Source organism: Panthera leo, chromosome D3 (assembly GCF_018350215.1).
Source record: "Panthera leo isolate Ple1 chromosome D3, P.leo_Ple1_pat1.1, whole genome shotgun sequence".
NCBI classification, from domain to species: Eukaryota; Metazoa; Chordata; class Mammalia; order Carnivora; family Felidae; genus Panthera; species Panthera leo.
In genome coordinates, this window is record NC_056690.1 from 29,060,946 (window position 1) to 29,084,849 (window position 23,904).

At 55.5% G+C, this 23,904-nt stretch overlaps 1 protein-coding gene across 8 annotated transcripts; it reads right to left on the reverse strand.

The window, feature by feature from the left end:
- Window positions 1-401: 401 nt before the first annotated feature.
- LOC122203399 (sphingomyelin phosphodiesterase 4) lies at window positions 402-23,130 on the reverse strand. Of its 8 annotated transcripts, none has more exons than XM_042910163.1 (20): window positions 22,961-23,130; window positions 20,606-20,689; window positions 19,066-19,152; window positions 18,065-18,207; window positions 17,839-17,914; window positions 17,138-17,246; window positions 16,977-17,029; window positions 16,311-16,462; window positions 14,253-14,385; window positions 12,629-12,700; window positions 9,290-9,376; window positions 6,579-6,724; window positions 5,704-5,794; window positions 4,978-5,078; window positions 4,219-4,382; window positions 3,517-3,722; window positions 2,685-2,918; window positions 2,331-2,462; window positions 2,006-2,134; window positions 402-1,890 (listed from the first exon to the last, which is right to left on the reverse strand). In XM_042910163.1, exons 1-20 carry the CDS (start codon window positions 23,033-23,035, stop codon window positions 1,561-1,563), a joined length of 2,604 nt encoding a protein of 867 aa, XP_042766097.1. In that variant the 5' UTR covers window positions 23,036-23,130; the 3' UTR covers window positions 402-1,560. The 8 variants fall into 8 exon arrangements, with proteins under 8 accessions (XP_042766097.1, XP_042766098.1, XP_042766100.1 ...); XM_042910164.1 differs by lacking the exon at window positions 22,961-23,130 and adding an exon at window positions 22,721-22,866; XM_042910166.1 differs by lacking the exon at window positions 22,961-23,130 and adding an exon at window positions 22,373-22,700.
- Window positions 23,131-23,904: the final 774 nt, after the last annotated feature.

The following is a 23,904-nucleotide window of genomic DNA, read 5'->3' on the forward strand; positions in this document are numbered from 1 at the left end:
AGGGGCCTCTGCGTGGCTCAGTTAAGTGACCCACTCTTGATTTTGGCTCAGGTCATGATCTCGTGGTTCGTGGGTTCGAGCCCCACGTGGGGCTCTGTGCTGACAGCGTGGAGCCTGTTTGGGATTCTACTAAGTAAAAACTTAAAAAAAAATTCTCCCAGCTTAGATACAGTTCAGGGCCCATGCTGGCTGAGGCCAACTCTGGGCCTGGTTCCCGGAGCTCTCGGAGGCCTGCCCTCTCCCGTCATGGCCACTTAGGGGTTTATGGCTGCCTTGGTCTGTTGCTGCTGTAAACAAACCCACCGTCCCCCTGGGAAGGACAATGGTGCCCTCAGTGTCTCTCTGCCAACCCCAGCTGTTTGGGAGACCTGCGTGGAGGCTGAGCCCCGGGACCACAAGACTCGGGAGCAAAAACAGCTTTATTCAGATCTGTGGTCAGTTACAAACTTGGTTTGTTTTTTGGTCACAGGCCCCAGAATGCCATTATTCTGAGTTCACATCAAAACACAAAGCTCAACATTTAGTTTGGAAACTTAAAAAAAACCCAAAACACCCAAAACAAAGGTTTGGTTTCAAATCGTCGTTGAGATGTTCTCTCTGGTGCGTCCCCTGTAAGATGAATGCATGTGCTTGAGACCCTGTGGGGACGACTTTCGACAGAGAACATGAAATTGTTTGTGTAGTATGAACATTCACATGTCATCAAAAAGTTAGTGTCTTTGCACTCGATTTTACCGAAGGTACAAACAATGCCTTTGACCATCTTTGGTTGCAGCACCAGACGATGCCCAACTCCCATGGCCCAGCCACATCCCCTCTGCCCATGGGACAGGCGAGCCTGTCCCGGATGAGGCAGTGACGCTGGGCTGCCACCAAGCAACGTGCTTAATGGCTTGGGGGCCAGGAGGGAGCCGGAGGTGAAGCACTGTCCCACTGAGCATCTGTGCTCCTGGAGGATCTTTTCTTCTAGAAAGTGGAGCTGTAGGGCCCAGCCCCAGAATTGCTGGCAATGCGTGAAGAATGACCCTCACTTTGCCAAATGCGATGGCAAAATCTAGGTTTAGAGTTAGGAATCAGAGAACCATCCTCTAACTTTCTCAGGAACCTCTAGGGTTTTGGAATCTTCTCTGGAACCAGACACTGAGGGACCGTCCCGCTGTCGGCAGGGAGAGGAAAGGCACACCACCTTGCCAACCTTAAGGATGGCGAGGCCCCTCCTGGGCAGCACTGCCTCCCAGGCCTCACACAGCTAGACCCTGGGGCGTCAGGTTGGAGAAAGGCCTGGAGGCCCATTTCACTGCAGGGCCTGTGGCTGAGGGAAGCAGGGAGGACCGAGTGGCTGGGTCCGGCCCCGTCCTGTGACACTAACAGGCCCTTTGATGTCACTCCCTTCCTTGCCAAGTCTGGACCACACCCTTCCGGTTTCATCTCCTCTTACGCGTCGCATGGCTCCGTGGCTGCAGGAAAGTGGCCCCCTAGCTCGGAGGTGGCCTCTCAGGCTCGAGGGAGAGGCTGTGTGGCCCTCTTGCTGGCGGCCCTGCATCGGCACCCGGCCTGAGGTCAGAGATGGTGCAGCTTGCTGCGCTCGGTGAGCAGCGTCATGGCCACAGCGTAGAGGAGGTAGCCCAGCACGAGGAGCAGGGCGCAAGGGAGGGGCCCGATACAGAACAGGGAGGCCACGAAGAAGGCCAGAAGCAGCGAGAGCAGCGTCCGGTAGCTGCCCAGGAAGCGCAGGCTGAGCCGAGGGCCCCGGGGACGGCGGGCCGCACACCCTCGTGCCACCGGGCTCAGCAGGTGCCTGTCCGCCAGCCCAGGCTCCGTGAGGTGGTATCGACAAAAGCTGCCGAGGAAGTCGGCACGGGAACACAGGGCTGCCATCGGGCCTGCAAACTGGGCAGAGACAGAGGCACAGGGAGTGGGCGCGGGCAGGGCCGCACGCTGCCCCGGCCTCTCCCCGAGGGTGGCAGGACCAGAGGCGGGGGCGGGCCCTCCCGCGTGCACTCACCCTGCGGTTGATGGCGGAGGACAGCCGGAAGAGCACGCGGACCAGGCTGGCGATCTCATAGCTCCGGATGGGCTGCAGCTCTGAGTCACCCTGGTACTCGATGTCAAACCTTCGCAGCCCATTGATGATCTAGAAGCAGCAAAGGAGGCGAGCCCCGGGTGAAACCTGGGCCGCGCGAGCAGCCCTGCCAACACACCTCTGCGACGCCTCCCAAGTGCGGTCTCCGCTGCCGGGCCTGCCGGGGCAACAGGGCTCGGAGGCTCGGCCAGCGGGAGCCACGGCCACGCTGCCAGGAGAGCGGAGCCCTCCGGGGTGTGGCCCTTACCTGGTACCGGCCCAGGGGCGTGAGGATGAGCCCGTCCTCCCCCACGACGCAGTCTGGGAGCTGCTTCTTCCCATTCTCATCTTGAGTTGTCCCCAAGGCAAGCGTGAGCTGGGTGAGCTGAGCCTCGCTGAGCTGTGAGGGAGGAAGCCCCGTGAGGAGGCAGTGCCGCTTCCTGCTACCTGCCTTCACTCTCGGGGTGAAGGGAGGAGACTGGCCCCCCTGGGCCTCTAACGGCGCCAGCAAGGGGACCCAGACGTGACATTGTGGGCACGGGCTGTATCTCCCACGGGCTGGGCAGGGGATGAGGGCCGCGGGACCGAACGCCAGGAAGGGGACAGCTCCCCCGGCTCGTACTCGGAACATCTGGCACAGGTACTCCAGGGCCTTCTCCAGGTACTCGTCTGTCTTGCGGACACTGTCCTGCCCCATCTCGTCCAGGTCGTTGGCTGCGTAGGAGCCGTTCGTGTCTGTGGAGCAGAAGCCCAGCCACGACAGAAAGGGGCGGCCGGCCGTGCTCTCCCCGCACTGGTCAGAGATGGACTTGGCAGTCTGCTTGGCCTGCGTGATGAGCTGAGCCAGGCGCAAGACCTGCGGGGCATGGGGGCAGGTCAGCCAGCTCGGGTGGTGCCACCGGACGCCACCCAGCCACCAACAGGCTGGCAGGCAGACCTGGGGGCCCCCAGCAGGCCAGGAGGAGGCCAGGGTCTTTCAAGACTAAGACGTGCATATTCTACATTTGTGTGTGTGTGTGTGTGTGTGTGTGTGTGTTTATTTCCTGTGGAGAGACACAGAGGCAGACTGTGAGCAGGGAAGGGGCAGAGAGAGAGGGAGACACAGAATCCAAAGCAGGCTCCGGGCTCCAGTTGTCAGCACAGAGCCCGATGTGGGGCTCGAACTCAGGAGCCCTGAGATCATGACCTGAATGAACCAAAGTCAGACACTTAACTCACTGAGCCACCAGGTGCCCCCAAGACGCCCATATTCTAAATGTGAAAACTTTCTAGCAAGTGCTGCCTTTATCATCAGAAAAAACGTAGACCGCACTGAAAAAAGAAAAAAAGCCAAGGTACAGCAGCGTCCACCAACACCCAACCTTCCTCCTTCCGTACAACACGTGTGCTCTCCCTGGCCCTGCTGTTGCCACGGCTTCGGGACGGCCGTGCGGCCTGGGGGAGCCCCAACTCACCAGCGTCCGGACCTCGGGCCCAAACATTGGGGTGTACTTGCAGTCCTGGCCCTCCAGGCTGTAAACGTGGCTCTTCACCTTGAAGGAGGCGTCTGTGACGGCTGGGGGCCACGAGGACAGGAAGCTGCCGGTGAAAGTGGGAGCTGTGAAGAGTCGGTGCTGGCGGTGTGGGATGACGAGTTCTGGCTCCAGGAACAGCTGTTCCCCTGGAAAGCAGAACCCGACTCTGGCTTCAGCTTCCATGGCACCAAACAGCCAGCAGCCGCTGGCTGGCTTCCTGGGTGCCGCTGAGGCTTCCGAGGGATAGGGACCGAGTGGCACAGGGGCCCAACTCCTAATGTTCCTGGAGCCCCCACCAGTCTCAACAGGAAGGCCGACATGCACAAAAGAAAACCAGAGAAGCTAACACCCGATAAAGCCATCTAAGACACGACACGGGCCAAGACTGCTTTCTGATGCCACCAAGAGTCACCAGGGAGACACAGCTCTGAGCTCTGCTTCCCCCGCCCAGCACCCCCGCAGCTCCTGCCCGGCACGCGTGCCACAGGGAAGGCAGGATGCCGCTAGGCTCCGACGTCCACCCCGCCACCGTGTACCAGGAGTCCCCGTGGCACCTCTGCCAGCCCACCCCGAGCCCATGAGGCACATGCAGCGTCCGTGGGTCCCTCTCTAAGTGCTGCTTCCCTCTGGCTAAGGGCTTACCTTTCTGGATCATTTCAGCCAGGTTGGGCTGGGCAAAGACTTTGGCCACTCGGAATACCATGAGCGCGTTCTTGGGGCTGACCAGGTCGGTGCGGAGCGCGCGGCTCAGGAAGCCCACAAAAAGCTTGGTGTACATCAGCAGATTCTCCTGCACAAAGGGTGCCCTGGGGACCAGGCAGCGCATCAGGGCCCAGAACTCCCACTGGAGGCAGGACCACACCAGTCTATGCCCCCGCCTCACTAGCGCTCTCTTCCTTGGGTTCCAGGTTCTCCCCTGCCACGACCTCATCGTGGCTGAGGGACCAGGGGTGGGGGCGAGGGAGGAGGCACAAGGGAGGCAGGGAAGACCTAGGCCTCCTATAGACGGCACAATCCTCTGTAGGATGCGGCCCTTCCCGAGAGGGCCAAAGCCTCCGCAGCAGAGGCTGGCCTGGGCACCAGAAGGAGCACAAGGAAGGCAGTCGTGGAGAGCAGGCGCTGGCGGAGGCTGGGGGGTTGGCCGTGAGGGGGGAGGGGAGGCGGTGGTGGCTGCTATGCAGAACGCTAGTAAAGACGGGTCGAGGGGTGCTTGGGGGCGAGTGCAAACATACATCTGAGGGGAGACAGTCAACGGCAAGGGGACAGCACAGAGGAGTCACCAGCTGTTTCTGTGGGAGATCAAGCCCAGGGCCCAGACAACAAAGCACAGTCAAGGAGGGAGGGGCCTGTGCCCCACCTGGAAGCAGGTCCCCCTAGGGAGGACAACGGGCCGGGGCTCACCATCTCTCCGACACACACCGGGCCTGGCAGTCGCTGCTCTGAGCCTGCTTCTCAGGTGCATACCTCCAGGGCTGTAGGTAGCTCAGCCACATCTCCAGGACCTGGTGGGACACGTGTGCCCTGAGGGCCTGGAGGCTGGCATTCTGCTGGGCTGTGGGGCTGGGGCTTTGGTCCAGATCCTTGGGTGGCCTGGAGCTCGGCTCCCGGCAGGCAGCTCAGGTGAGGAGGGGGTGATCCTAACCGTGGGGCTTCGGTTCTCCTGGAGGCGTTACCACGTTCTCTTCCCACCCGCCACTCCGAGAGGGAGCAGGAGGGAACTCCGCATCCCCTATGATGTTTCTTTTTTCATCTTTAATTAAAATGATTTTTTTAATCTGCAGATAGCTGACACACAACGTTACATGAGTTTTAACCCTTGTGCCAGCCCTTCGGAAGCGAGTGTGGAACGTGTGGAACACAGGAGTGCTTTCCCCAGCTGAGGGAGCCTGTGCGGCTCAGTGGGGCTGGGAACCCACCCAGCGTGGACCCACTGGGTTCCAGGTCAGGGCAGACAGCTTTTCTGTACCTGGGGGTTGGCTCTGGAAACTCAAATGAGCAGAACAATGTGACCCACCAATGTGACCCTCTGCGGCAATAGCTGATTCCTTCCTGCATCCGCCCCACGGGACCTCCCTCATCAAGCACAGAGGGCAAAGACAAAGAAAGCAAGATGGGGCTGACACTCACGGCTCTGAAGGACGCATCCAGGGGCCAGTGGCCAAAGCAGTGCTGCAGGAAAAGGTAGAGTTTCTGCTGGACAAACCTCGGGACGGCGGCCCTGCAGGGGAGGGGAGGTGAGGAGAGGGTCCCCTCATAGGTGAGCCAAGTGGCTCCCGGTTCCAAGGGCCAGCTCTGCCGGGGTGAACACTGGGCACCCCTGAAGGTAAGGCCTCCTATTTTGGGCCCCATTTTTCACAAAGAAACCAAAGTTCAGAGAGATTAGGGAATGTCCCAAGGACACACAGCACACAAGCGGTTGACCTAGTATGGCTCCTGTGACCACCTCTGCTTGGGTCACCACACACAAGTCACCTGCTCTGCTGGACCCAGTTGGCCTAGGAGTCAGGCCACCATCCTGGCCCTTTTGACAGAAGGACTGGCGGAGCAGAGAGGAAGAGGAGGGGGAGGGTGCAGCATAGAGCTCAGTCTCCCATGACAAATGAGCCACTTTGCAGTGAAGGCACTCCCAGCCCATCGGCTTTCCTGGGCATTCTGAGTGCGGTCAATGTAGATCTTCCACTCTGCCCACACTGGGGAGGGGACAAGACAGGGCAACAAGATGGGGCCTCTTTCTGGCCAGCCTGGCTCTTTCTACTGAAGACGGCAGGCCTGGAAGGAAAGGCCGTGGCAGCCAGGCAGCCCCCACCCGCCTGTGGAGCCAGAGGAGGGGTCGGGAAACAGACCCCGGAGGGGTCAAGGTGATTTCCCACCTGCCCCACCCTGCAGACGCCTCACAGGCCGACCCCATGCCCTAAGGATAGGTTACTGTGGGCAACGAGTATGTGCAGTAGGAGGCAGTGGCAGCCAGGGACACGGGAGCCCTGTGCATGCCCTGTACCCACCGTTTGAACTCCTCCAGGGGACTGGTGGCGTGAGAGTGGGTGGAGGGAGAGACCTGCTCAGGCTTCAGGCTGTTGGAAAAGGCGTGCAGATGCTTTAGCAGCAGGCGCACCACCAACACGTGCTCCTCCGTGGGTGTGAACGACTCCTGAGGTTGAGGGGGAGCTGTGTCAGGACCCAGACTGGTCCCAGGGTGCGGCCCCCAGGCCTGGCCATGTATGTCCCGCCCAGGACCACTTCTCCCCGACAGGATGTGTGGGCCACCCACAGGGCCCTCCCTGGGCCTGGCACGCAGCAGATAGGCCTCGCATGCCAGCTCTGAGACCTGCTAAGAGCACGCAAGACAGGGCGGGACGGCTTTGCTAAAGCAGACCTGAATGCTTCCCTGTGTGCTTCCAACCCCTTCTTTTACCCTCTGTGGTTGACTCGGGTCATTGCTGCCCGGCCAAGTCCTCAGGGGTCCCCCCCAACTCCTGGCCAGCCAGAGGAGGAGCAGGGGGCGAGGCAGGCCAGTATCCCACCCTGGATCCGGACGCAGGGTCTCCTGCCTGCCTCCCAGGTATATAAAGACAGCTCGCTGGGGCCCATGGCTTCCCTTTTCAGGGAGAAACACTCCCAAATTCCTTCTCCTGCTGTAACCCTCACCCTTCCATCCACTTCCTGTCCTGGACACAGCCAGCTGGGGGCTTGGCGCAGGGTGGCCCTTCCTCCATTGCTAACAGCCCTGCCGTCAGCACAAGACAAGAGCGCTTTCTATCTTGTCAGGTGAAATTCTCATTCACAAGATTCAGGTAGGATCTTTAAGACCCAGCCCCGAGAGGAAAGCCTGTCTGCTGGCTCTTCTGTGACGGAATACAGGATGGAGTCTCCAGAGTGGCAGAGGATGGCACCGGCAGGATACGCTGCCTCCGGCTCCCAGCTCTGGGGTGCCCAGACGCGCTCCTCTCCCCACACTCACCCCCCAGGCCTCTGGGACCTCCACAACCTCGACAGAGCTTTTGGCAGCCTAGTCCAAATCCTGAGCAATGTTGAGGCTGGCACAAGCCGTGCCTCCTGGCACAGCCCGGGCACCCAGTCACAGCCCCACCACTGCCCGCGGCACTGCCTTCTCCGCTCTCCTTGCCATGGATCTGTCTCCACAGGCCTAGGCAACACACCACACGACTCGATATGACTGCGGGGGAAGCTACGGGGCTTCAGGAGGAGATTTTCTTCTGCTTATCTGTAAGCTTAAGCGATGAACTTGCATCATTTGAACAACAAAAAAAACGTAAGATATTTTCACAGTAACGGAGGATCAGAGGGCACTGTTGCCAGGCTGTAACTCCCCCCAGGAGCCTCCCCCTTTCTCATTCCTGGCCCCTCGCCGACCCACCCACCATCTCCCTAGCGGAGGACAGAGCGTTTGCACTGAACCGGGAAGCTCCTTGGGCTATCTTCCCTCTGGACAGAAGCCAAACCTTTCTTCTCACTGCCCCCCCCCCCCCCCCCCCCCCACCTCGAGAGCCAAATCCCCACAGGAATCCAGCCACCGCTGCTGTAAGTGGGCCTCCTCCACCCGCATGGCCGTTAGGGACACTTTCCCAAAGCCAGTGGCATTTCTCACTGGGCCCAGCCCTTCTCAGCTCAGCAACCCTTCCCATGGTGGGTGGGGGGAGGGCTCTTACCCCTCCTGCTGTGCACATTTCTCCAGGGACGCTGCTCTTGGCCAAGTGAGCCCTTCCCCAACACATGCTGGAGTGGTACCATTTCTGTGCTAAACCCGCCCCTGCTGGCCCTTCTGGATCATTCTCTTCCCTCTTCTCTGTGGCTGCTGCTTCTGAGTGGGAACCCTGTGTGCACTCACCACCCCATCCCAGCAAACGTGATTTCTTACCGTGTGCTCAAATATCAGGTTAAATGTGGTGTGCTCCCACTGAGGGGGAACTGGACAGAACCCTGGCCTCGGGCATGGGATCTAGATGCATGCTTTCTGCCCAAACTTCCTGACATTCATCTCATGAATCCATGAACTACCAGACTCCATCTGCCCTCTAACAGCCTGTAGTCCTGCACTCCATCTACCGACCTCAAGACTTCAAATCCGTCCACACTGATCATCTCTGCCTAAAGCAGACCAGTCTCCGTGAGGCCCTCTCTGGCTCTCGCCTACCTCTGTGGGAGCACAAAAGTCCACAAGAGGCCAGGCCCCAGCATGCTCAAGGACCAACAGCCTCTCCAGGCTAGGGGACGAAGCCCTCGTCCTCCCTGCCCCTTGGCCTCACACAGGCTTGGGATTGACAGACCATGCCACCATGAGCCTTGGGCTTCCCTGGGCTCAGTCAGTTCCTAGGTACCAGGCCCGCAAAGCCAGGTGAGTCAGGCCACTGCGAAGGCCACACTGTTTCCGCTCCCTCAACCCAGGGCCAAGCACAGAAGCCACCAACTCCCAAGAGCCTACCACATTCCAACTGGCTTGGGGCTTGGCCAGGCAGATCTGGTGGCCCCACACCCCAAACCCGGGCTAGTCTACCAAGCTGAGGGCTGAGCCAGGCTAAAGACGGATGCCTGCCACCATCCCCAACACACACTGGCCTCACTCTGCTTGGAATTGGCCTGAATCACCCCAGTGGGTCCCCGGCCGGACCCTCGCTTTACCACTGCACTGCCATGCGCTCCATGGCTCACACCACAGGGCAGGGGTGAAACAAAACAATATGAGAGCGGCCAGTACTTGGTAGGCGTGGAGGGCCTGGAGGCTGGGTTGGGCAGGGCTGTGGAGGGCGCTGGAGACACTGAGTCGGTAGTGCAGAACCTCCAGCTGAGAGACAACAAAACAGAGAAGCCAAGAACAGGCAGGGAGGGCAGAGGACAGGGCAGGGGACAGGAGGGGAGAGACCGGGGAGGGGACAGCAGGGAGAGAAAGACAAAAGTGAGCCCAGAAGTAAGGAGAGAAAACAAAAAACAAAAACAAAAACAAAAGCACGTCAGTGACAATCCAAACAATCACAGCCCAGCAGCCTCAGACCAATGGGACACCACCCTCTCAGCCGCCCAGACGGAGCCCTTCCTGGTGGGCAGACTAGAGCCAGGCCCAAGGGGTGCTCTTCCACCTGCCAGGCAGAGGGACAGACAGACCCTCAAGGTCACTTGGGCAGCCTCCTTCATGTCTCTGGGGCCTGAAGTTCTCTCCAGCTCCCTGAGGTCAGCCTGACTCACTTTCCTTCCAGAGGGTCCTGCCCTCCCCCAACCCTGAATGCTCCGTGTGCAGTGTGTGCACACTGGAGCCCACCAGGATCCCAGGAGTCTTGCTGGGACACACTGATGGCCACCGAGGCCCTGAAGGCCCTGAGGCTCAGAAGAGAAATTTTTGAGGAGCTAGTTCCAGATGGAGACCTCTTTGCTCAAGAAAGAAAAATTTGTAACTTATTGGACTTCTCTGTGTTGTCCCAAGAAGAAATTTACCAAACTGATATATGATGAGATCAGTTCCTAGGTGTCAAAGATCCAATCAGCGACCCCTCCTGAATGGGGCTGATTCCCAGGGTGGCACAGAGGCAAGCAAGGTTTAGCTCACCAGGCCTGACACCTTCCACATCCCACATTCCCGAAATCGTTAAAGGTAACGTGAACACTCATGGGTTCGAATCCTGGGAGACCCACCTCTCGTACCTCACCAGGACTCCCCGACTCCAGACACACAGAGCCCTCCGTCAGTCCCGACGGGCCCCAGGAATCTGGTCATGGCCACACACACCCAGAGGCAGCTGGAACCCTGAGGCTGGGACAGCCTGGGCCATGGGGGATGACAGCAGAGCTGGCTTAAGCTGTCCACCCCCACCCCACCTCTGCCCTGCCCCGCTGCAGCGACAAGGCCTGCTAAAGCAGTCCCCTTTAGCCATGCACAACCCAGAGCCGGCCCTGGCACACATCCTGCCCTGGGAGGGCCATGCCTCCCACCGCGTACCATGCTTCACACGGGAGAGGTCAGAACGCATGTGCCAGACCTTGAGGAGACAGGCACAGCCACAGACGCGCAGAGCAGGGGCAGGAAGCAGCACAGCAAGGAGGTGTCTGCCCTTCATGGCCTTCCTCTGGGCCAGACCCGGGCTCAGCGACAGCTCTCAGTGAGGAATCAGGGAGCACACGGTTCCCCTGTTGGGGGTCTGCCCAGCCTGCAGGAACACAGTGCAGGCCCCACAGTGTCCTGCAGGAATATGCGGTCTTTACCGACCATCTGACTCTCCTGAAGCCCTCCCTGCCCAGTAAGCTGAGGCAGAGCAGAGGCCCGGGCTGTAAGGAGCGAGCATACACTCTGGACCCAGGCTAGGCATGGAAGCACCATGGGACCTCTCAGAGCTGCGTTTCCTGCATCTTTCACATCAGGAAAACTGACCCCAAGGCTAGGATTTCCAAACGGCACAGCACAGGCCTGGGCAAATGGTAAGGAGCCTCAGGTGAAGCAGACCTCCATGGCTGTCCTTCTCCCCTTCCCACACACCAGGTTTTCTTAGGTTTTGCTTTCAGCCTCAATGGGAGGCAAAGACAAATAGGAAACAAAACAAAACAAAACAAAACACCTCAATGGGTACCTGGTGGGGGCTTCCCAGTCGCCCCCTGACTACCAGTCATTCTGAGCAGCTCTCCCCCGCCCTGTGATCTGGCCAAGAGGAAGCAAACGTGAGGAAGAAGGGGAAGGCTCCCCTGCTCCGGCAGGGACGGCCCACCCTCCTCCCTCGTATAGGGCTCGGGATCCTCACAGGAGACAACCTAGAGGACCTCTGTGACTGGCAGATCTGCTAAAAATGACAGTGAATGTGCTCCCACTGGCTCAGAAGACAGAACGAGCAGATGGGAAGGCAATGCAGCAAAGCAGCCCCTGCCTCTGCAAAAGCCACATGCACAGGGGCTGAGTGAGCCCCCAGGGCCCTAGGGGGAAGCCTGGCCCCTGACCCCCGTGCACCAGCCAGGAACATGCAGCCAGTCCACTGTGGAAGCAGCAATGGCAGTGCAAGCACTTAGTAACGCGAGAGGCCCAAGACAGAGTTCTGGCTTTCCCTCTGTTCCCTGTGATGTCAAGGAGAGATTTGGGTCACTCTGCACTTTAAGAGAGCAGTGGTTGGGGGCTGCTCCCCAAATGGGTACTCAGAAGGGCAGCAGGGAAGCAGAACTGGTTGCCAACACTTTGCAGAACCACCACCACTTGCTGGAATCACAGAGGGAAGGTCACAGGCCACTCTCATGAATTTTAGCCTATAGAGTGTTAATTCGTAAGGAATCTCTCAAGAATTCTGTCTGGCGTTGACAAAAGCAAAGTCTGAGGAGCAAACACAGAAGTGCACAGAAGCCACAGATCACACAGTTGGTTACAGGCCCCAGTTCGCACGTTTCAGGCTGTTTCATGGAGCGTGAACCTAGGTGCCCACCCTGCCTAATAAGAGGCGAACAGAGCTGTTGTACTCTGACGAGTCCAGTAGGCTGCCGGCCCTGGGAACGTCCCAGGGACACAGCTGCCTCCACGCCTCTGCAAATGAGCATGCTGCCCTGTGAGGGAAGAGAAGGGAAGAAGAGGAGGAGACAGGCCAGGCTGCATGCAGGGAGGCATCAGCTCCCACCCACTGCAGAAAGGGCTGCCTGCCAATGCTCTGGGGGAGGTGGAAGGCAGTATGGGCACCAAGGTGAGCGAAGTCGGCCGGGTGCCACCTCAGCAGGAAAGCAGGACACGCTGTGACAGCAGAGGGAACAGGCCCGGATGTGACTCCCAGAGGCATCCGCAGCTCTCCTGGCCCCAGAGCACGAGCACCACAACCTCAGCCATTCCGGCTGCCAGGGAGGGGGCTCTGGAAGTAGCATGGGGAGGACCCCAGAGAGGACAGGCCTCCAGCCCGCAGGGTGCAAGCCCACCACAGAATGAAACCCACCTGCCGTCCGGCATCAGAGTAAGGGGTGATGGTGAGTTTCTGCTTCCCACCATCCAGCCCTTGACAACGAGCTGAGATCAAGGACAAGAAGCAGCAGGTGGACCAGGCACACCAGGGCCAGAGCAGAGGGGATGAAAAAGTGTGGAACCTACCTTGGCATGAGGGGACTGCATTTTTTGGTACATCTCCAAGGAATAATGATGAAGCCACATTTCAACAAAAACCTGCAAGAGAGCACTGGATGGTCAAATGGTTTCCATCTAAGGTATCACAGCCATTCCAAGGGCAGTTCTTTTCAACCAACAGTGTTGGGAAAACTGGATATCTACACGCAAAAGAATAAAGCTGGACCTTTACTTCACACCACGAATAATAAATAACTCAGAACGGATGAAAGGCATACATGTAAGAGCTAAGACTTAAAACTCTTAGCAAAAACTGTGGGCAGAAAGCTTCAGGACACTGGACTGGGCTATGATTTCTAGCTCTAAAAGCACAGGCAACAAAAGAAACCAGACAAATTGGACTTCATGAAAATTCAAAAATATTTTGCACGTCAGAAGACATTATCCACAGAAAAAGGTCACCCACAGGATGGGGGAAAGTATTTCCAAATCGTGTATGTGATAAACAACGGATACCCGGAATATAAAGACAACTCCTAAAACTCAACCACAAAAAAATAAAGCCACTCAATTAAAAAATGGGCAAAGGACTTGAATAGACACTTCGCCAAAGACGTACCAATGGCCGATAAGGACATGAATAGATACTCAAATCATCAACCATGAGGGAGGTGCAAATCAAAACCACAGGGAGACACCACCTCACATCCATGAGGATGGCTATACTAAAAGACAGAAAATGATGGGCCTTGGTAAGGTCGTGCACCGCTGACAGGAATATAAAATGGTACAGCCACTGTGGAAAATGGTATGGCGGCTCCTTAAAGTATTAAATAGAACTATCATATGACCCAGCAATTCCCCTTCAGGATATATACCCCAAAGAACCGAAATCAGAGTCTCCAAGAGATATTTGTACATCCATGTAGAAACAGCTATTCACCATAGCTAAAATGTGCTAACAACCCAAGTGGCCATCCATAGATGAACAGAAACACAAAAAGGGGAATATCCACATGACAGAACATTATTGAACTTTGGGGCACCTGTGTGGCTCAGTTGGTTAAGCATTGGACTCTTGATTTCGGCTCAGGTCATGATCTCACGAATCATGAGATCAAGCCCTGTGTCAGGCTCTGCGCTGAGAACGGGGCCTGCTTAAGATTCTCTCTTGCGCCCCCTCTGCCCCTTTCCCCTGCTCGTGTGCATGCGCTCTCTCCCTAAAATAAAACAAACAAACAAAACCAAACAACAACAACAAAAACGCTACTGGGGCAGGGGTTTAATATCCAAATGATGGTGATCACAGGAAACATCTCCAGCAACGTGGGAACAGGTTGAAAATGTCGAAGGCGGGGAAAGCTTTTACACGGATCCAATGGAAACTGAGCAGTGCTCATATTACCATGAGAAAGACAAAAGTCTTTGGAAAGGGGACGCTGGGAGGAAAAATACTGCCAATGACATACAGGTTAGACACATGGGCACGTTTCTTCTAGTCTGATTTCCCACACGCCACAGCAGGAGAACACCAACAATTCAGAACCACTTTCAGGCTGAGGACAGTCTTTAGGCCTCTGCCCCTGGGGGTGGAAGGTGGCCAGGCAGTTTATTTTGAAACAGAAGATGAGAAGAGCCTCCTCGCGCTCACCTGAAGCAGAGTTTCTGACCTCCAGATCTCATGGGAGGCAGGGTCTGCATTCACAGATGTCTGATGAGAGATGTGTCGCTTTAGGAGGCTGGTGTGGTGGAGGCCATAAGAAGCGAAGGGCATGGTTGGTGTTCTGAGGGAGACACAGGAAAAGGCCTTCGTTAGGGGATCCTGCTGGCACAACCGGGGGCAATCTCAACATCAACATCACTGGCAACAGTAACCATTACCACTTGTTGAATCATAGAACGACCCCCAAATCCATACAAATCCATATCGATACACACAATCAACAGACAGGAAGAAAAGTCTTTCCTACCACAGAATGCCCACTGATAACTATAGGATGAAACCAGACAGCTATCATCTGGCAACCAACCAATTAATAACTGATTTGGCTGACGATTGTCAAGGGACACGAACACCACTGATAATTACAGAGTCTCAGTAGATCTTCCCAACAAATCCCTTTTGCTAATTAATTTAGGCACAAAGGACCCATTTAATTTTATGGTAGGAAAACCTGGCCAACACGCCCTTGGCCCAGCGATCAAGACAATGTTGCAAGCACACAGACTCCACGGGCTGCTGGGTCTAATCACTAGGAAATACCAGAGAACTTAAGATAAGGGCATTCTGCACACCTCCAGGCTGCACGCTTCAAAGGTGTTGAGGTCAGGAAACAGGGAAAGACTGAGAGAGTGTTCCAGACTGGAGGGGGACCAGAGCCAACCACACACAGAGAGTGACCCTCCCCCAGATCCCAGCCAGGTAGCAAACATTAGTGGGGTAGACAGTGCAGCCCGAATGGGGTTTGAGAATTAGATGGCAGCCGGGTAGCAATATTAATTCCCTGACTTGGATAGAAGTGCAGGAGGCTGTGTAGGAGAATGCACTGGCTCTTAGGAAATACACTCCAAAACATTAAGAGGGAACAGGCATTGTATTTATAACTTACTCAAATGGCTCAGAAAAAACACATACAGATAAAGAATGAAATGATTCAGAAACGTAGGTGAAGGACTTAAAAGTTTTTTGTTATTGTGGCAAGTTTTCTGTAAGTCGGAAATTCTATGTTAAAACAAGCCAACAAAATCGGGCCCAGAGAACAGCTGGGCAGCTGAAACCTGCCTCTGAGAGGGTGTGAACCTGGCCAGCCCTGGTCCTTCTTGGCCGCAGCATTACTGATGCCGGGGCAGCCTCTCCCCACCTCCGTGCCCCCACCTCCTCTTTTCAATCCCCCCTCCTTGGGCACATCTGTGCACACATGTGAGTTCTGGGTCACAGCACGGCACATGTCAGCAGATGTGGGGTGGGCCTGAACCTGCCTCCCAGGGAAGAAGGTACACCAGCAAGACTGAGGAGGGTGAGGAGCACAGCTGGCAGCTCCCAGGTCAGGAGCGTCTCCTGGGGAGAGGCGGCCAATGAGCCACTGGCTAAATGCACCCCGCCAAGGCCTCAGTTCACCCTCGAGTTGAGGCTGGCTCTACACTCCCGTCCTGCACGGTCTAGCCACAGCCCAGCCTTGGACTGGCACGAAAGGCTTTTTGCCCCAGGGCCTCTGGCTCAGGCCAAGACCTGGTCCTGCAGCCTACACACATTCTTCCTGTTCTTATTCCTCCACACGTCAGCCCTGCTGTGGCCTGCCCACAGCCCCTTTCTCTCCAGCACCACCTGCCTAGTGCCATCAATCGGCCCTGGCAACACACCGCTTCGGTGTGGGGCTTGGATGCACATGTGGGGAGGGCTGCTGTGGGCAGAACACAGCCCACTCCCAGACCAAAGCCAGCCCTCGTCCTTGTGGCCACAGGACCTAATCACTGAAAACCCACACAGATGTCCTCCTTTACCCTCCTCTCCAGTCTGGGCTAGGGTAGCTGGGGTTGAGATCTCAGGCATAAGAAAAGTTGGGACACCATGAACAAAGAGTGGCACTACTGTCCCTATGAGCAATGCCTGCTGACCAGACCACCCCCTCATGGAAGAACCAGGCCTTAAAGGCTAGCCACAGGGCTGGGCCACCCCAGGCCAAGGGCCAGGGCAACCAGAGAGCCTTACCTGGGAGCGGGTGAGGGGTTGGGCCCCCCAGGACTGGAGGAGAGTGCGGGGAGCACACTGCCTTCTGTGGGCAGGAACCATGACAGGTATCTGTCCACGAGGATGAAATAGGCACAGTCTGAAGTTCGTATGTGGAGAGTCCCAGGGAGTGGCTGGAAAAGCAAATCTGCATTGGTGTGTAGCTCTGGGTGCCACCCTGGCTGCTAACCCCAGCAACCGCAGGGCTCAAATCACTGCACATGAGCCCTGGGACATGGGCCATATCCCAAGGGCCCGAACGCAAGCACCGTGGGCAGTGCCAGGAGCAAAGTTCCCACCACAGGGGGCTAGACCCCACAGTCCTTTTCGGCACATGGGAAGATGAGGTACAGCAAACTTCCTGGGCACCTCTGCCCTGCGCCCATGCCCAGTAAGCACTTCCTGTGGGAAGCCTTCCCGACTACCACTCGAGGCACCCAGGTCACCCCACATGACCTGTCAAATCCGCCCACCAGCCTGTCATCCTCACTAAGTGAGAATGGCCTGAAGGGCGAAGGCTGGAGGAGGATGCAAAGGAGGAGCTGGAGAAATGAGGTGGAGAGGGAAGAGAAAGAAAGTCCTAGGCCACAGCCCCCACCCTTCATGGGGGCTTTGGTAAAGAGCTGCTTAGGGGCATCCCTTTCGTACCTTTTGAGTGATGAGGCTCAAAGCAAAGAAGAACATGTAGTACTCGAACGGATCTGATGGCAGTGTCAGGGGGCAAACAGGCAGGGGTTGTTGGACCACCCTCAGCATTACGTCTTGGCCACCCATGGCCTCCCCACCCCTGGGGGACTGACAAAGGATACTGAGGGCCAGGTTCAGGCCGAGGCCCCCCGTCGGGGGGAACTGGACCTTGTTGTGGTACAGGGGGCTGTCGGGGAGCACGCGCTCCTGGATGGATGCCTTCACGGGGCCCTGCGGAGAGAGCGTGTTGGGCTTGTGGACAGGCTCTGGCAGGGCGCCCCATGCAGTGCAGCCTTTGGGAGGGGTGCGGTGGAGGCCACAGGCACTCAGACCCTGCCTGGGGGAGTGGTGCCGTCCTCTGGGTAGCACCAGAGCAAGAGGGCCTCCACTCAGAATTGTTCACGCCATCCTCAGGAACACCCGCAAACAGCAAGGGCAGCAGCTGTTTGAGTTTCTGAGCCTTGTCAAGCACTTGACGTTCCCCGTCTTCTTTGCTCCTCAAACCCCCGGAACAAGTCATCCCTTAATTCTGCCCCCTGGACCGGAGACTCAGAAAAACAGCAACTGGTCACAAGGCCCTGCCTGCCACTCAGCCAGGTACAAACCAGGAGTGTGGCGCCTTCCCCATGGGCAGAGTTTGGAATGATCTTTAAAAAAAGTAACCACTGAAGTTCTATGTGCCACGCCCCCTGGGCCCTGAGCAGACACCATGGTGCCGTGCCCACTGACGCAGCCCCTCAAGCCCTGCCCGCCTCCCCCACGGCCGCAGCCGCTGTGCAGGGTGCTCTGCCCGAGCACGGCTCTCACCCCACGGCTTACTTACAGGCAGGTAGGAAACCGGAAAGTCAAACTTATAGTCTTCGGCCTGGAGCTTATAAACCAACTTCATCATTGGGCCACTGGAGATGAAATTAAAACAACAAAAACAGGGCAATGAACTGCAAACCATCTTGCTTTGACGGTTTCTGAGTTTTGAGAAATTCAGTGCTTCAAGAATGGGACCACCATGAGAAAACACCCGGCCCCTCTCAGGTGACAAACCTACCTACCCGGGGTCTAGAAACTCCATTGCAATGCTGTACTCCACAGGGCTCACTCGCCCCTGTAAGCAGCGGAGGTTCCAGCCAACGAGGACACCGTCCAGGCTGCCGAAAATGCTCTCTACCAGCCACGGGAAGATGGCGTGCAGCTCCTGAAATGGGTGTGCAGGGGAGGCTGCGGGCAGGCTTGCTGAGGACCGGTGCCCACTGCCGGGCTCCATGCCACGTGAGCCTCCCACCCAGACCAGCCCCGTGCCACAAACTGCCACCTTGTTCATGGAGCGTGAACACATGAACTGGAAATTTCTGGAGTGACTGACCACCCCTGATGACATTCCTGTGATCATCGGTGAGAATCCCTGTCCAGGTCAGCTGCCTGGGCTTACGCTACTATTTGATAATTCTGGGTGTGATTTAAATGTATCTTTTCAGTATTTTCATCAGGGTTTCTCAACCTTTTTGAACTGGATGCTTCCTTGTTGGGGCGGGGTTTGTCCTGTGCATTTGGGGATACTTATTAGCACACTTGGTCCCTACCCACTTGATGCCAGTAGCACCCTCCCCTGTGTGACAATCAAAAATGTCTCCAGACGGTGCTAAGAATCCCATGCAGGACAGAAGCACCTGTGGCTGAGAACCCCTGGCCTACATGCTGACATGTTTAAATGTGTCCATACACGCGACACTTACGATACTGGGTCAAGCCTCTGTCCAGGGCAATGCTCAGAGGCAGGAATCAGGGGCTTATATAAGAACATTTTTCAGGGGTGCCTGGTGGCTCAGTCGGTTAGGCATCTGGCTCTTGATTTCCACTCAGGTCATGATCTCACAGTTCACAGGATCAAGCCCTGCACAGGGCTCTGCCTGGACAGCACAGAGTCTGCTTGGGATATTCTTTCTGTCTCTCTGTCTCTCTCTCTCTCTCTCAAAATAAATAAATAAACTTAAAAAAAAAAAAGTTTTTCAACGAGTAGGAGACATGCCCCAAGGAGATGCTAGCAGAGCTGTACCTTTGCTGGAAAATCCTCAATGACTTTAGCCAAGTCTTGGCACCGCTGTGCAAAAGGCTTATTTACAGAGTCAGCTTTCAGGCTAGCCTAGAAGATAGAACAAACCAAAAAGATCATGAGCATATTCACTTGGTGGCTTTTGCAGTTATCCTGGCTCGAATCAAAACAGAAATCCAAATGATAGGTAGGAGTCAGACATACCACCGGCCTGGTTCCCCGGCACCTCGTGCCTGTGTCAGTGGCCTAAAGGACACGACTAGGAGACGCCTTGGCTCTCTACATCGCCAACTCTCAGGCTTCTTCCCTGCACCCTCTGTCAGGCATCCCCACTTATAGCAGAGAACTGCACATTTGCATGACCGAAGTGACTTCCACACAATCCATAAGCAGGGGGTCAGCTCCAGGGTCAGTCCCACAACCAGAAGAGGATGCTTATGCATAGGACACCCCTCAGAGACCACAGGGTACTCACTGAGTGTATACACGTGAACTGGAAATTTCCCATGTGATGACCCTCTGTGATGACCCCACTGTGATCATCAGTGAGGATGCCCAGCAAAATGAGAGTGACAGAAGGCCTCTTAACCAAGCTACCCTTTATTCAGTAGGTAACAAACCAACTAAACTCACTACCTTAAGAAACAAGGCAGGCAGGTGAGAAATGATAGCTTTAACCAAATGTTGACACTAATCATGAAGGTGATGGACAGGCTAGGAAACTCAGGACAAGAATGAAGGAAATCTACCCAAGGTCATGGGGTATGGATTCAGATCAGGAGAAAATATCAGAATGTGAACCAAGAGGGCTTTGCCCAAGGATACCTAAGGCCTTAGCCACCTCTAAATGAGGGTGGTGTCTCAGTCAGAGGTGGAAACCTGGGCTGTTGCAGCCACGCAGGGTGGGTAGGTTAGCAGCATGCCTGGTCTCTACCCAATCGATGCCAGAGGCACTGCATCTGTTGGCTCTAGAGGGTGCACCATGGAAGGATGTCCTTCTGAATAAATGTTTACGAGAAGTATCTTCTGGGACCTGAAATTAGGAATCCTCACCACTGATATCTGCCTCACACCTAACTTCTTGGTGTCATGTTTAATACTTAGAGTACAGTCCTGGTTGCCCCCAGCACAGCAGGGTCCCTGTCCCTCCATTATCCAGGGATGACAGTACGATTATTAGAATATCCCAGAAGTGTGTAAAGGTTTATAAGACATGAAAATTCTGATGTATATCCTTTCCCGTGCTCCTCCCCAGACCTCAGGAAGCAGTAAAAATGGCATGTGAATCAGCTTATCTTGTAGGTAAGAAGCTCCTCTTGTAGATAAGAAAAACAGGGCTCAGAGGTTGAGTAAACCCAAGGTCCTACACCATTAGGGGGCAGAGCCAAGTCTAAGGGTTCTAATCCCAAGTCCAACGTTCTTTTCCTCACATGCCCCTCAGAAAACCACCAGTGCAAAGTTCAAGTCAGTGGATAGGACTCTCAAGTCCCTCAGCTGTAGAACCATCATCTCACTGACCCTCACGTGGGCAACTGACACTTACCAGGAGGAAGCTGGGCTGCTGCAGGTGAGGGAACGCCATAGCAGCCTCCTGGGGAACGTTGAAAACGGCCACCTGAGGAAACCACTGTGAAAAAACCAAGGCGAAATCTCAACATCTGCCACACGACACTATACTACAGCACAGCCTGTGCTGCCAAGTTTCACGTTTTACAAAAACGCTGTTCTGATGCAGTACGTGGTGGCCAGCTTCAGAGCCAGGTTCGCAGTGGCGAATCTGTAAAGCTTGTACAGCACTTGCTGTGTGGCACGCCTGGTTCTAAGGACCCTCCACGCGTTTCCTCATTTAATACTCAGTGGTAGGCAGAATTTTAAAGATAGCCCTCCAAGAATCAACCAAATGCTCATGCAGGTCCTGTGAAGGAATTCTGCAGATACAATTGAAGTCTCAAGTGGGCGGACCCTAAGCAGTTCCCATTGCCAGCCAATAAGGAAATGGGGACCTTAGTTCTGCAGCCCGAAGGAAGTGGATTCTGCCAGCAACTTGAAGAAGCTTGGAAAGATTTTTCCTGAGAGCCTCTAGGTAACAGCAAAGCCAACCAACACCTTGATTTCAGTCTTGTGATATCCTAAGCACAGAATCCAGCCAAGCCCTCCTGGACTTGACTATAGAACTGTGAGATAATAAACGGACGCAGTCTTAAGCTGCTAAGTTTGTTAAGCAAGAACAGACTATACTTCCTCACAACAATCTGCTGGGCCAATACAGATAAAGAACTAGCAGCAGAGAGGAGGTAACTCACTTGCCCTCACTCAGCAGAGCCAAGACTCTAATATACTCATCTCCTAACACATCTCCCACAGAGACAGGTGGGTGAATCTCCCGAATGTCACCTGTGCTCTATGAGAATGAATGGAGGGGATGAGCAAGCTGGAGGAAGCTTTCAAACAAGCCATCAGAAAATCAGGAGCAACTCTTTAGATTCCCTTCTCTCTGACCACCCAGGTCAGAAACTGAAAATATCCAGACTTGAACAGGAAGGGAGCCTGCCGAGTCCCACTGATGATGGCTTTCCTGGCACAGCTGTGCCCACAGCAAGAGTAAAGGTGCTGAGGTGGCAAATGAAAGTGTATGTGGATGGAGGAAGACTAGATGCAAGGAGGCTGTGAGGCAGTGGAGTTGAAGGGAGATGTGCATCTCTGCTTCTTGGCAATATAAGCATCTTCCAGGTTTTCTTCAATTCTTGATATTAGCTATCAAATTCAGGTGTCTTTTTTAAATGGTTATTTATTTATTTAGAGAGAGCACATGAGCAGAGGAGGGGCAGAGAGAGAGAGAGAGAGAGAGAATCCCAAGCAAGCTCTGCACTTGAACCCATGAACAGCAAGACCGTGACCAGAGCCAAAACCACGAGTGATCAATCAATCAAGCCCAACCGAGCCATCCAGGCACCCGCTATCAAATTCAGTTTCAAGGAAAATGTAAACACTTTGCTCCTGAACCAAGTGGCCAGGAGAACACTGATTAAGATGACCAAAGCAGAAGGATCAAAGCAGCATAAAATCTTGGCCTGTTTGCAAAGGGCAGAGCTTTAGAGATGATGGGGTGGAAGCACCTCCTTCTTAGACGAAGCCTGCATAGGCAGCAGCTTAAGAACTGAGGCCCAGAGGCACCAAAACAAGGAGTATTTCCAAGAGAGGGCAGTGTCTCGTCTGCTCTGTTCTCTAACGCTGCCACAGCCTGGCTGATCCATCACACCCTTGTCCGCTGTGTACCAAGTGTTCCCTTCATCCGCCACTTTACACCCACTTTCTTCAATGGCTGCTTCGGATCCTGTTGGAGTTTCTTCTCAGAGAGGCATCGCCAGTCATTCCAAGCGAATCACACTACTGCCAAGGCCTCCCTTTGGTTGCGCTCTGAGAAGCAGAGTATGTTCCCAGAGTATGCTCACAAGTATCCTGTTAAGTGAGCATGGGAGCTCCATATTACAGAAGACGAAACTGAGGCTCACAAAGGTCGGTCCACACAGGGAGGAAGAGTCAGGCGAGAATCCACACCCGGCTCTTCCTCCCACACAGCCTGTGGAGCCCAAGGCTCAACTTTCACTTGAACCTCTCCTTCCGCCAACCCGTCAACGAACGTTAACCAAGCACCCACCAGGACCGGGTGTGCGAGGCGCGCGAGAAGGTGGCACGAGTGCGCAGCCCAGGAAGACGGCATGAGCGCACAGCCGAGCCCTTGGCTTCCCAGCCTGCCCGCCCGGCCGGGGGCAGAGCTACCGGCGCCGGGCCTAAGGCCTGCGGCTCGCGTAGAAACGGAAATGACTTAGGCGGAGGTCCGGAAGGGGGGGGGGGGCGGAACGCGGGGGCCGTCCCGCACGCGGCCCCAACCACTCACCTGTGGGACCCATAAAGTCGCCCGCCTAAGGGACGGAGACCGCCATTCGGCTACCCGGCGCCGAAATGTCGTCATCAAGCTGCGCTTGGCGTCACGCCTCCCCTGGCCTGGCGGGAAACGCACCGCTACCTCTGCGAGCAGTTACCTCAAAGGGCGCGTGCGCAGAGTGAAGGCCGGCGGGGTTTATGGGTTACACCTCCGGATGCGCGTGTGCAGCGGGGGCAGCTGTGTCCCTTAGCCCAGAGTTCCGTGTGCCCTGGAAGGAGCGCGCGTGCGCCTGCTAAAGAGAAGCCGTTTATTAAGGTCCTGGAAGCGCGCCCTCTAATGGGGAACTGGAGCGGAAAAATCATACACTGTGCATTGACTGACCTTCTTACGATAGACGTTTATTGAGCGCCTTCAATATGCCAGGCACTGCCCTGGGTGCTGCTGCCCAAGCGAGAACGACCAATGCGGCCCGACCCTGATGGCCCAGAAACGGGTTTCTGAGGTCCGCCACGGCATCCCCTACGCCTAACACGTCTCCCTGTTGTGGGATCATTGAGTGCGACCCTCAAAAAAGAATTCTTGAGGTGATCCGTGCAACTTAGTAAGTTCATTTAGGTAGCACGATACAGGACTTTGTGGGCCGAAAGAGCTGCATTTTTGCTGTATGAAGCTAGTGGTTATATGCTTAGTGTTCAGGGGGGAGAGGACGTGCAGGCAGTATAGATCATAAATGTCTTCTTGCAATTTCTACTCCTAAAACTACTGTCACAAGATTTCTCTGGTGCTTATCATTCAGTTCGGTATTAACTATCGATGAGACATACAGGCAGTCATGAGACCCTTTAAGAATGTAGCAACCAGTACTTATTTGATCCTTATCAAAACTATGCAGGCTATCAGCTTTCTGAGCTAAAGATGAACATTTTTCTGCTTTTATCCCTCATCATCCCGCAGGT

Coding starts and splice junctions, on each gene's coding strand:
- LOC122203399 (XM_042910171.1), bottom strand. CDS start 22,316: ATGGATCAGCCAGGCTGTGGCAGCGTTAGAGAACAGAGCAGACGAGAC. Junction 20,690..22,178: donor AGGCTTCGTCTAAGAAGGAG/GTGCTTCCACCC, acceptor GTTTTTTCACAG/TGGTTTCCTCAGGTGGCCGT. Junction 14,386..16,310: donor AACCCCTCACCCGCTCCCAG/GTAAGGCTCTCT, acceptor TGTCTCCCTCAG/AACACCAACCATGCCCTTCG.